We start from the raw sequence: 11805 nt of genomic DNA, 5'->3' as shown, positions 1-11805 counted from the left end.
GTACACACACACACACACACACACACACACACACAGAATGGTAGGGATTGGTTTGTACTGTGTCCTCCAATGATAAAGAAGATAAATAGAAAGTAAAATTCCAAGATAAGCAGCACTGTCCTCCTGTAAGTGATCAGAATGCCTCGTGCCGAGCACAGTGCATGTGGCAGAGTCTGTCCCAGTGGCAGCTACAGGACAGGCAGTCCCTCGCCCTGTGACGATGCCTCTCGGGTCTCCGGGTCCTCAGCTTGCACCTGCCACCTCAGCAGTGTTTGGTTCCCCATTGGCACGTGGGGCCCTGGATGCTGCAGTTCCAGCCAGAAGTAGACCTAGTGTTTTCTTGCCGTACATACCTGTCTCTACGTGGGCTGTTCCCGTGTCCTTGCTGTAGTTCCCACTGGCCACTTGTCGGTTGTGATCACCAGAACACTGGCGGTGGGATGATCGTTTCTATTTACAGAAAACTTTATTTTTCAAAGACATGTATTTGTTACAGATTTTACATCCTGAAGTCCAAACTCTAGATCTGCAGAGTTGTGATATCTCTGATACTGCTCTCCTCCACTTGTGTAACTGCAGAAAACTGAAGAAACTAAACCTAAATTGCTCAAAAGGAAACCGCATTTCCATAACTTCAGAAGGTATGTTTGTTATCGCTGAATAAAGAGGGTGGGTGGCTGTAGCTGCTGTTACCATTTTGGAGTAAAGAAGAGGAAACTGTCAGGAGAGAGTACGATGATGTCAAAGAAATACAAATTATATTTGTCCATAAAATTATTTGACAGAAAAGTAATCCATTAGAATTTCATCCATTAGAATTCGATGAAAAATCAGTTAAGAAATATCTAGGGTAGGGCCGGGGATATAGCTCACAGCATAAGCCCCTGCTTAGCAAGTGCAAGGTCCTGTGTTTAATCTGTGGTACCCCCACCCCCCAAAAAATCTGTCTGTCTAGGGTGGTTCAGTACCTTGTATTTCAAACATTTAAATTAAACATGGATATGCATGTCTATACTTGAAATATTTTGCTGGAAGAGTGAAAGGAGAAATGCCCCATTCATCTTCAGATAAGGCTCTTTTGGTATAATACTACAACAACTAATCATAAGATTAATGAGTCATTTTGCTATCAGCCTATACAGTGTGTAATTTTTTGTAGCTAAACTGCATTTTCAGGGCTTGTACATGATTCAGTGAATTTTTCACTTTTTCTTCAGTATAGTTGTTCTGTCTTTCAAGAGAGGATTTCTTTTTTTTTGGAATAAAAAAGATGTATTTCTTATCTCAGTAGGTTTCTAGAAATGCAGTGGGTAGTTGGCTGTTGGTAGTTCTCATGTCCAGGGGCTCAGGGCTTTTATTGGTAGCAGGGAAGTGCGTGGGGGTTGTGGCAGAGCACTAGGAAAAAGAAACTTTGTGGCCATGGCTGTGATGTACAACCAAGCACTAGCAACAGAGGTCTGCAGTCAGCAGTACACAGATAGTGTTGATGTAGGCAAAGCAGGCACCTTTCCTGCCAGGAAGCAGAAAACACTGTCTCATGTCTTAGCTCTGAAGTCTCACGGACTCTTGCTTAAGCCACCTTTCCAGCTGTTGACACAGAGGCTGTGTTCGCCTGCCTGTGCGGCTTTGCTGGTCCCGGGCTCACAGTGCATCCACTCCTAGGTGGACATGTGTCTCCAGTCCCCAAAGCAAGGCTATTAAGTATACTGTACTTTTAACATAAAGGTTGTTCATCAAGCCAGAGTAGAAATTGATGCTCTTGATAAAAAGTCTTCACAGCTAACTGAAACATAAATGTTGCCTCTGTTAAGGCACAGTTCCTTATGTAGTCAAAAGCCTAACCCTGAAACCCAAACCACAGAAAATAATCTTAGTGGGCCGGGGAGATGGCTCAGTGGAATAAGCACTTCCCTGGCCAGCACAAGGGCCTAAGTTCAATCCCCGGCTCCACAAAAAAAAAAAAAGAAAGAAAGGAAAAGAATCTTAGTAAAACATGAAATCCTTGTTCTTTAAGTTAGTTTTATAAATATAATCATGAGCTGACCTGTGGTTTAAGAAAAGCTAATGACTTAGATTTTCCTTCCGTAATACATTTTCCTTTTAGAAAACCCTTCGGGTGGCACTTTTAATTAATTACGAACAGTTTAGGCACAAATGTAAGAATTTGAAAGATAATGTTTGTATCTTAAGAACCCTGTTATGGTTTGTGTCTAGTTGTTCCCCCAAAGCCTCACGTAAGTTATGGGCAGACAAGGCTGGAGCAGCAACAAGTGGCTTGAGGGGCAGGGCCAACCTGCTCAACTGGCTAGCCTGTGCTTTCTGAGAGATGTGGAGAGGGTCATCCTGGACAGGCAGCGCCCCAGCCTCTCCTCCAGTGTCTTGAAACCTCCAGTAACTGTGAGCTACCTTTCCTTCCCTCACTTTGAGTGTCAGGTATTTGTCCCAGCAATGAGAGAAGAGTAACTAATACAGAATTGGGTGCCAGAGAAGTGGGGTCATTGCTGTGGCTACACCTGACCATGTGGATTACAAGCTTTTGGGAATGGCTTATGGGAAGAGATAGGAAAGGTTTGGAGTTGTCACCTACAAGCGAAGTACTGGAACAGGCTTGGCTGTTCTGGAGGGAAGATTCTGGTCAGAGCTCAGACCAGAAGAATGATAGAAAACCTGCCTGCAAAGACCACACTGAGGAGGTTTCTGCTAGGAAGAAGGATTGCATTGCTTCTTGGACTTCAGATCATTTGTTTTGGCTTGGCAGAAAGTTTGTCTGAATGTCCCGAGACTTTGAGACTGAGATTAAATATGGAGGACTGATTAATTTTTCAGAGGAAATCTCAAAGAAGTCAAACATTGGGGCAGTGGCATAGTTATTGTTGGGGGCTCTTAGTCAGATTTATGTTGAGACTAAAGAGCAAAGAGCCCAGCAGAATGATCTAAAATGATATGAGTTTGGCCAGAAAGGAAGTGCCAAGAAGGCTGGGGACTGCAAAGATAGAGCTGAGATCTCCATTGCCCAGGAGGACCGGGAGAGTAAAAAGGATGTCCTGAGGGCATCACAGGAGGTGGAAGGTTTCTCACCCTCTGCAGCCTCAGAATCTCAAGGGTGAGGGACTTTGTTTTGAGGAGAAATCCACAGAGCGCCATGTTCCAGAATGGAAGTGGCGGCCACACCAGATTGCAAAGTGGAGGCAGCAGCCACACCAGGTTTCAGAAAGACACTGGCATAGAGAATTTGTTCCTCAGAATCAGGGTCAGAGTGCTCAGCAGTCCAGGCACTCGACCCCTGCAGCCAAGAGAGAGGAAAGCCTGGCTACTGCTCCAGCCAGCAGCGGACCTTGGCATCATCCACGTGGCACTGGTTTTAGGCGCATGCAGAATGCAGGAGTTCTAAGGTTAAGAAGGCTTCCTCCTTGATTTCAGAAGAAGGCCTGGGAGGCCAGGCGGTGTGTCCCTGAGAGGGCAGTGTGTGAAGCTGTGAGTGAGAAGCCTGTTCAGTGGAAACCTCAGAAATTTGGAAAAGCCAGGAATGTGGATCATCATCTAAGGGAAACTGCAAGGAGAGAGCAAAGCCAGCCTAAGAGCAAAGCCACGGGAGCTACAACCACCAGAAGTGCCATAAGGGCAGAGCCACGTGGAGCTCACAGTTTGCCACAGACTGCTTCAGATGTTCCACATGGAACTATAGGACTTAATGTTTCCCCTGCTGGATTTTGGACTTGTTTTGACCCCAGTGGTTTGTATCCTACTGTGTATACCTTTGGAAATGGCAGTGTTTATCTTGTGCGTTTGAATGTTGGATATATTTAACATTTTATTTGTACAGGGGCTCACAGTTGAGAGCTTGCCTTGGATTTTGGAGGAGACTTGGGACTTAGACTTTTCACAATGCTGAAACTGTTGACCTTAGGCAACTCTTTAGAGGTAGACTGAAATGCCTTTTGGACAAAGAGATGTGCACGAGACTTTGGGGGTCCAGGGGCAGAATGTTACAGTTTGTGTCTAGCTGCCCCCCCCCCAAGCCTCATGTAAGTTATTGGGCAGACACGGCTGGAGGAGCAATGAGTGGCTTGAGGGGTGGGGCCAGAGGACAGGGTGGGACCAGAGGGGTGGGGTGGGGCCAGAGGAGCAGGGCCAGAGAGGCATGAACCCTTAAACTGGCTAGCCTGTGCTTTCTGAGAGGTATGGAGAGATATGTCCAGGTCCGTCCTGGACACAGCAGCACCTCAGCCTCTCCTCCAATGTTTTGAAACCTCCAGTAACTGTGAGCTAAATAAACCTTTCCTTCCATCATTTTGGTGTTGGGTATTTGTCCCAGCAGTAAGAGAAGAGTAACTGAAGCAAAACTTTACAGCCTATTTAGGTTTTTCATTAGCTTTAAAAACCAGTCATTTAGGGGCCGGAGAGATAGCTCAGTAGAATAAGTGCTTGCCTGGCAAGTGCAAGGGCCTGAGTTCAATCCCCAGTTCTGAAGAAAAAAAAAAAAAAACCTATTATTTAGGTCTAAGGAGAAGAACATGTAGCAGGCAAGTCCTCTCATCCAAGATCTCTATATACAGGAGAGTAGTGGGGGAAGGTACAGAGAGGCGGCGGGTCTCCTAGTCTGAGTGCAGGCCTGGAGCGCAGCCTAGGCCCTCACTGTGGTGGGGTCGATAGGTTGTGCTGATGGCTTCTGGGTGTGGGGAGGCGCAGCCTGACAGGTGCACACCTACAAAATGGGATAAAATGCAGTAGGAAGGGGAGAGGGAGAAAGAGACGCCTTCCATGGAGGAAGCTTCATGCTGCCTATGATACCATGAGAGGGCAATACGGGACTCAGGCAGCAGGTGTCCTTGGACCAAGTGAGGACGGAGTGAGGACGGCTCGCCAGAAGATGCCAACACAGGTAGCTTCATGGAGGAATCACAAACTCTTGTATTTGGGAAGCTGGTGCAGCACGAAGAGTGAAAATGTGGGGACATGGGGTGGTCCTGATGATCCCAGGGGCCCCTCGGGCCTGATCCTTCTGCCTCTGAGAGGCCATCTGGGCATCGGTGGCAGCTGAGGGTGGCTCGAGATGGCCCGCTCAGGGCCCCGTCCTCTGCGTGGCGAGGGAAGGACCGTCCTCCACAGCCAGCGCAAGGCCCGACCCGCGGCCAGACGAGCCACACCCCGGGGCTCGGGCAAGTTGTCCCCCAGCCATGCCAAGGAGGTCGAGGGCTCTGTGCTGCCTGTCCTGTGGCTGCTGCTCACCTGGCCTGCAGTCTGCAGAGAAGACGAGAGCAAGTGAGAGACACAGAATGTGAACAGCCCCGGACTCCCTCTGATCTCTTTCGGAACTCACATCCTCTTACCCAAGAGCCCAGCTTCAGTGCAGCTCTGTACTCAGAAATACCACCACATCCCGTGCCCTCAGGATGGCCATACTTGGTCTCTGCCCCTCCCTGCCCCGTGGCATTTCCCTGTCTCTCCTCTGAGTCTTCCTTGCTGCTCTTGGTCTCCTGGGAGTCCTGTCTGCCCCCAGGTGCAGCCTGGATCACAGGTCGCTCCCTGTGCCCCCGCTGTCCCCACACCCATGGCTGCCCTTGCCCTGGGAGGCTGCTTCTACTCACCTCCACGCATTGCTGTCCCTCACGCATCGCAGGCAACCCTGAGAGTGGTGCCACCTCTGTGACTTGTGCTGGTCTGCATGAGGGCGAGTCTCGACACGCCTGCTGTCCCTGCCAGGTGCTCTGAGCTGGGGCTGGAGGGGAACAGCCACCAGGTTGGAGGTCCTCGGCCACAGTAACTTGGAAGAAATCCCAGTCGCCATCTTTTGCCTTTGTCTGAATTTCCGTGTGCATACAGCTTTCCTTCTCTTTGTCAGTGTTTTGGCTTCTACTGTCAGCCTTTTGGCTTTCATCATGGTCCATGTGGACACCCTGAAATGTCTCCAGCAGATTCACGAGGCCGTCCAGTTTGCCACTGGTGAGCTTTGATTCTTCTTTGGGGCGCTTGTCCTGCAACCCCTTGCCTCCATGAGCAGCTGACGCTTCCTGGCCATCGTGGGCAGCCCAGGCCACAGTGATACCAAGTTTGTAGATCTGCTGCGGGTCTTCCTGCAGGAGCTGTCGAAGGCTGGGCCTCCTCTTCTCTCTAGGCCCCCGCGTACCTTGGCAAGGAGGGTCGAGGCTGCCTGAAAGACACACACAGGGAGCTGCATCTTCGAGAACAATGTTGTCATCCCAGGACGAGGGCTTTGCACAGGGGAATCGGCCCCCGGAGAGGCCCGGCACGGTTTTGGTTTTGGAATCACAACCCTCTGTGTCAGAGGGGTCCCTGCTAGGGGACAAGGACGCCATGGAAGTGAAGAGCCAATGTGAGAGTCTCCGTCAGCACAGGACGCTGCCAGAGGGGAAGAAATGGGAGCTACCAGGGAGGAGATCCACTGCCATGTCCTGGGGCGTACACAGGAGATGTGAGAGAATCTTCAGCTCCCAAGGTTCTGTGGTTCATGGTCAGGTAGGTAGGTCGTAATCCATCTTCTGTGACTGCTGGTTACTGTGGTGATATCCAAACCAGGGTAGCCAAACAGGAATAGCAAGAAAAGGGATAGGATACCACAGGATCTCTTGCTTCCATCCAAAACAGTGCTGAACACACCATGCAAGTGGAAGGGTCCCTGAGGCCAGGGACCCAGGTTGAGGGTTACTTTCCTCTCATCGTGGGGTCATTCCTGTCCTCAGGGAACTGAGACTCTCTTTGGGGAGCTCCACATAAACAGTCTGATGTAAGACTGGTGCTAAGTTCAAAGTGCCTACAACTCGTGTCCTGGTGATATAGGATAAATATAACTCCCAACTTAATAGATGTCATACGTGCTGAATTTGTGTCCCCTGAAAATCAAAGAATGAATTCCAAAGGATAAAGGGAATTAAGTCTAGGAAATGTTTACTGGGGAACGGGAACAGCTCCTGAGAGACAGGAGGGGTCCCAGAACTGGATTGCCACTTTCAAGCCCTTCGTGGGTTAGTTCACACACTAAAGTCACGAATGTAGGTACAACATGGGTCTAAGTATAATCAACATATAGGGTTACAAGTACAGGCAGCTAGCTAATGTTGATCCAGTAAGGAAGTGGGGCACATTGCAAGGGCTTATGGATGACATCATTCACCTTGGCTTATCTATGACTTTTTTTTAATGTATTTAGGACAAGGTCTACAGGGTCTCACTACATAGATTGGACTTGTAGTGATTCTCCTGTTTTCAGCCTCTCAAGCGCTGGGATTACTAGCTTGTACCACCATGCCCAGTCTCAATTATTGCTTCAGGGCGCCCCAGGAGTGGGGCTGGCGTGGCACTCAGGCATGAACCCCGGCCACTGCACTCTGCCTGAGCAGACGCTTTAGTCTGCTGAGCTCTGAAGCAATAATGTTTTAGGGATGGGTAGGCCCAGGTGTCTGGTGCATATCTGGATTTAACGGGGCAGGATGGTACCCATTACTATATAATGTCAAATTTCCATTAACCCTTCAGGGAAATATGCAAGTCTGGCCCTTGTGATTTTATTTTTTTTTATTTTTTTTTTTTTTTAATAAAAGCAACTCTACATTTATTGGCCTTCAGTAAAAACATAAGAGTAGTCAAAACAATATGAACAAAAGTTTTACAAACACTCCTAGGGCAAACCACTTAAACAATTGCCTTTTTACGTATCATCATAATTGCCACTGCCTCACTTCCCTGATTGAATTCATTGATCATTTCTAGTTGGAGACACTTTGTAGCAGAGTAATGTTATCTCCTTTCAGCATGATCCGACCCAGTTGTTTTCTTGACTTTGTTTTAGAATGAATTTCTTCTGCATCATCTAATACAAGGTTCATGTACTCATCAAAACCAGTAATACAGCCCTCTATCCGCATATTCACTTGCTCATACAGCCACATCTGGATCCGGGATCTATTCTGCAAGTATCTGAAGATGAGGTTGATGGGCTGCACCATCACCTTCTGGACTTTCTGGCCCTGACCCCGGTACGCCATGGCGGAGCCCGACCTGGCCCTTGTGATTTTAATCTTGGCCTTTCCTTGTTTAGATGGGCCTCCAACCACACTTCTGGTGCCTCTGCCTTTCACTGACTTTGTTGAGAGCCCAGTCCTTTTCTGACTATGTGTAAATTTCTATCTAATTTAACTGACTGGTCTAAGGTTTTTTGTTTGATTGTTTGTTTATTTATTTATTTATTTGGCAGAACCAGGGATTGAACTCAGGCCCTTGCTCTTGCCAGGGAAGCGCTTATTCCACTGAGCCATCTCCCTGGCCCCTGTTGTAAGGTTTTTTGTGCCTAGATAAGAAACAGGAGAAAAACAAAGAGGCCTTTATTGCTTCCTGGGAGGACTGATTAAAGAGATCAGGTAGATAGAGACCTTGGACTTTTATGGATTTAGGTCAGGTCGGAGTTGGAGGAGAGCTGAGTGACATCTTGGGAGGTGGTTGGGGCTATTAAGGCAGGGTGTCAAGAGCTGACTGGGGGAATACTAGCTTGCCTAAGAGCAAGCTTTTCCTTAAAAGGAAAGAAAAAGTAGGCCATAAGCTATTGTTGTTGGGCCCCTGCCATGATGACCAGGCAGATTTTTTTGGTATGGTCAGTAAACTCACCACCTGTAATATTCGCCCCTCTAAAGAGGTATCCTTAACTGTAGTTAGAGGAAAATCGGTGAAATTTCAGTAAAGCTGCTTCAAGCTAGAAGGGTTGATGTAGGAGAGACCACTGCTGGACCTTCTCTGGAGTGGTAATCTAGGGGCCGTGGATAGAAGTCATGTTGAGGATCAGCAGCTATCAGCTTCTTTACAATGTCAGTCTAGTGGATTCTGGTAAAAAGAGTCTCTGGCACTTTTTTTTTTCCTCTTCCTGGTACCAGGGATTAGAACTCGGGACCTTCTGCTTTCCAGGCAGGCGCTTATGCCACGGAGCTATCTCCCTGGCCCCAATCTGGCACATTTGTAATTGGCTGTGTCTGCCTGATCATTTGAAGTTTGGTAGCTGCTCAGTGAGCATAAATGACTGTTTCCAAGAGTGCAAAGCATGTATAATCCTATTAGCAGTTCACGAGCAGTAGGATGGAAAGGCAGGCTGAGCGCAGAGCCATGTCCAGACAGCGCTCGTGAGGGACTGGAATGGTGATGATATCCATCTGGCTCGTAGCCCTCGCCACTGACTGCGGTAACCTCAGTCTGATACTTCTTGTCATAGAGCCCTCTGGCTTTAACTGTAAGAACATGGAGAGTTTGGTGGTTTTGAAAAAAAATTTTAGTCAAAGAATTTAAAGAGTGTTGCTGAGCTTTTCTGGTTTCCCCTGTAGTCATTTAGCTTTGCTGAATCGTAACAGTGGTCAGCTAGAGGCATAGTGGACACTGACGGCGGGGGTCAGTTATTGGGACCTCTTTTGTATATCTAGCCTTTATTATTATGGTGCTATTTTTATACATCTGTTGGTTATATTTTCCTGGTAGGGGCTTAAGACCAAGTTAAAGCGAGACTTGTATTAATCAAAATTAACCTCTTTCTGTCTATCAAGGTCAACTAAAGCTCTTTAAGGTGGTAACCTAGTGCAGCGGTTTATGCGTCGGACTCTACAGCGTGAGGTCACTGGTTCGAGCCCCCGTCCTGACTCTTTATTTGGGGCTGGTGAGATGGCTCAGTGGTGTAAAGCACCTACTTTAGAACAAGCTTAGCAAAGCACAGGGACCGCGGTTCAATCCCCCAGCACCGCATGCCAGCCAGCCCCGCCCCCTGGTGGGCTGAGCTGGCCACACACACACACACACACACACACACACACACAAATAAATAAATTTTTAAAAAAAGCTCTTTAGGCATTCCTTTTGTAGCCAGGGACAGAGCCTCTCATCTCCTGTCAAGGTCTGCCACCACGATGGCTCACAACCTTGCCTGACTGCACCACCTCGTGTGAAAGCATGGGAGACTTTTCCCTCTCTGCTGACTGTCTTTTTTTGGCACACCATATTGGTTGACTCCTGTTCCAGGGTCCAACAACCTCTCTGCTTGGGAGTTTGGATGATTCATTAAAGTTGTAGGATCTTGTAGAAAAGGTCCCCTCATGTCCCAAGTCCCTGTTGACCTTGGCAGGCCAGGGCCAAAAAGCAGTATAGCTGCTTCAAGCTAGAAGTTTCAATGTAGGGGAGACTACTGTTGGGCCAGTTAAGGGCCGGCCACATAGCTCAGCAGACGAAAGTGCCTGTTTAGACAGGTGCAGGGACAGGGGTTTGATCCCCGGAGTGCTGGGCCGGCCCCATTCCCAGGGCACACTGAGACAGCGACTAAGACTGGGCGTGTTGGTGCACGCCTATAATCCCAGCACTTGGGAGGCCGAAAATAGAAGGATCACTATGAGTCAGTCTGTGTATTGAGACTCTGTAGACCCTGTACTAAATACATAAAAGATAAATTAAAAAGCCCAGTTACCTTTTAGCTCTGGTCTCCAAACCTTAGTGATAGAACACCCAGAAGAGAAGACTGGTTACATCAGTACTGCAGTGGGAGAAATAGGCTTAAACTTAGGATCTTAGCTAGATAGCAAGTACTTTGAAGTACATCGTATAACCAGCGAACTGTTATTTCTTTACCAGTTGTGCTTGTCTTAGAAGTTGAATCCCTGTAGAATGTTAATAGATGACAATCATAAAGCTTTATAGGGAAAACTTGAGATTAAGGGCCACGTGGCATTTTAGCATGATAATCACAATGATACTATTATCTTGAAAGCACACTTAATGTCCATCTTAGTATAAAATAGCTTTTTAGTCAGTTATCTTTATCTGATTACAAAATATTAAGTGACATGAAGTTTTACCTCATTTATCTTTTAACCATTTTTTTGTTACCAGAATGATATTTAAGTTGAATGTACTTCTTTATAAATTAATTTATAGATTATTGTCTAATCTCTAAACATTAGAATCATATTGTCTGGGCTTCACAGCGTTTAGAAACTTTTAACTGTTATAACACAATTACATAACAGCTGACCAAGCCTGAAAACATATCCACAATCTGCCTGGCCGTCTCATGGTAGATTGGCACGTACATTTTATCACGAGTACCTGGAATGCCAGAAGCTTGAGCCTGGAAAGTTTACCATCATGAGCACTTTAACCTGGAAGGCACTGGTTTTTCTGTTTGGTATCTCTGCAGGCCTGTACACTTGGGAAGCACAGATGTACCATGAGGTTATCAATAACTGGTATAACAGCTAAAAATCTTTACATGTTTTTACTCTTAAGACACATTTTAGACTCCTTTAACAGATTTTATAAGGTGTAACTATCTTTAAGAATTAAGGATATTTTTATAGCTGTAATAAGTTTTGGAAACAGTGTTAATAACTGTAAATAGACTTACTACCCTACAAACTAGTGCATCTTATTGGAATGATAAGATGTTTGGGCAGGTGTGATGATACTTGCCTATAATCCCAGCATTTGGGAGGCAGAGGCAAGAGGATTGCTGTGAGTTCAAGATCAATCAGCCTGGGCTACAAAGTGAGTTCAAGACCAGCCTGAACTGCATAGTGAGACCCTGTCCCAAATAGGAGAGGCTGTGTGCCTCTCACACACAAAAAAAAGTTGTTTAATCAAAACCAATAAATATTAGTCAAATTTATAGATATTAGTCAAGTTTAAGTGTCAGGACCAGATTTTAAAAGATGTCAGATTTTGGTCATTTTATATGTTTGAGATCTAAACACATGTTTTATAAGAGAGCATGTACTAGTTAATTTGTTTCTATTAAGTTTACATAGTATTAACTCTATAAAATTAACT

At 46.6% G+C, this 11805-nt stretch overlaps 2 protein-coding genes across 3 annotated transcripts in view; one reads left to right on the top strand and one right to left on the bottom strand.

The window, feature by feature from the left end:
• Positions 1-11805, top strand: part of Amn1 (antagonist of mitotic exit network 1 homolog) — a 65277-nt gene that overhangs the window by 12172 nt on the left and 41300 nt on the right. For both annotated transcript variants that reach the window (XR_002821320.1, XM_004632180.2), the window contains exon 3: positions 497-641. Coding sequence is in view for 1 of the 2 variants with exons in the window: in XM_004632180.2 (XP_004632237.1) it covers positions 497-641 (145 nt within the window). In the remaining variant the exon portion in view is untranslated. The remainder of the gene's footprint in view (positions 1-496; positions 642-11805) is intronic.
• Positions 7703-8010, bottom strand: LOC101580211 (small nuclear ribonucleoprotein E). The gene has a single exon (XM_004632179.2). The coding sequence runs from the start codon at positions 8001-8003 to the stop codon at positions 7725-7727; it is 279 nt and encodes a 92-aa protein (XP_004632236.1). The 5' UTR covers positions 8004-8010; the 3' UTR covers positions 7703-7724.

Source organism: Octodon degus, unplaced genomic scaffold, assembly GCF_000260255.1.
Source record: "Octodon degus isolate 3935 unplaced genomic scaffold, OctDeg1.0 scaffold00047, whole genome shotgun sequence".
NCBI classification, from domain to species: Eukaryota; Metazoa; Chordata; class Mammalia; order Rodentia; family Octodontidae; genus Octodon; species Octodon degus.
This window is presented reverse-complemented; position numbering and strand designations above follow the sequence as displayed.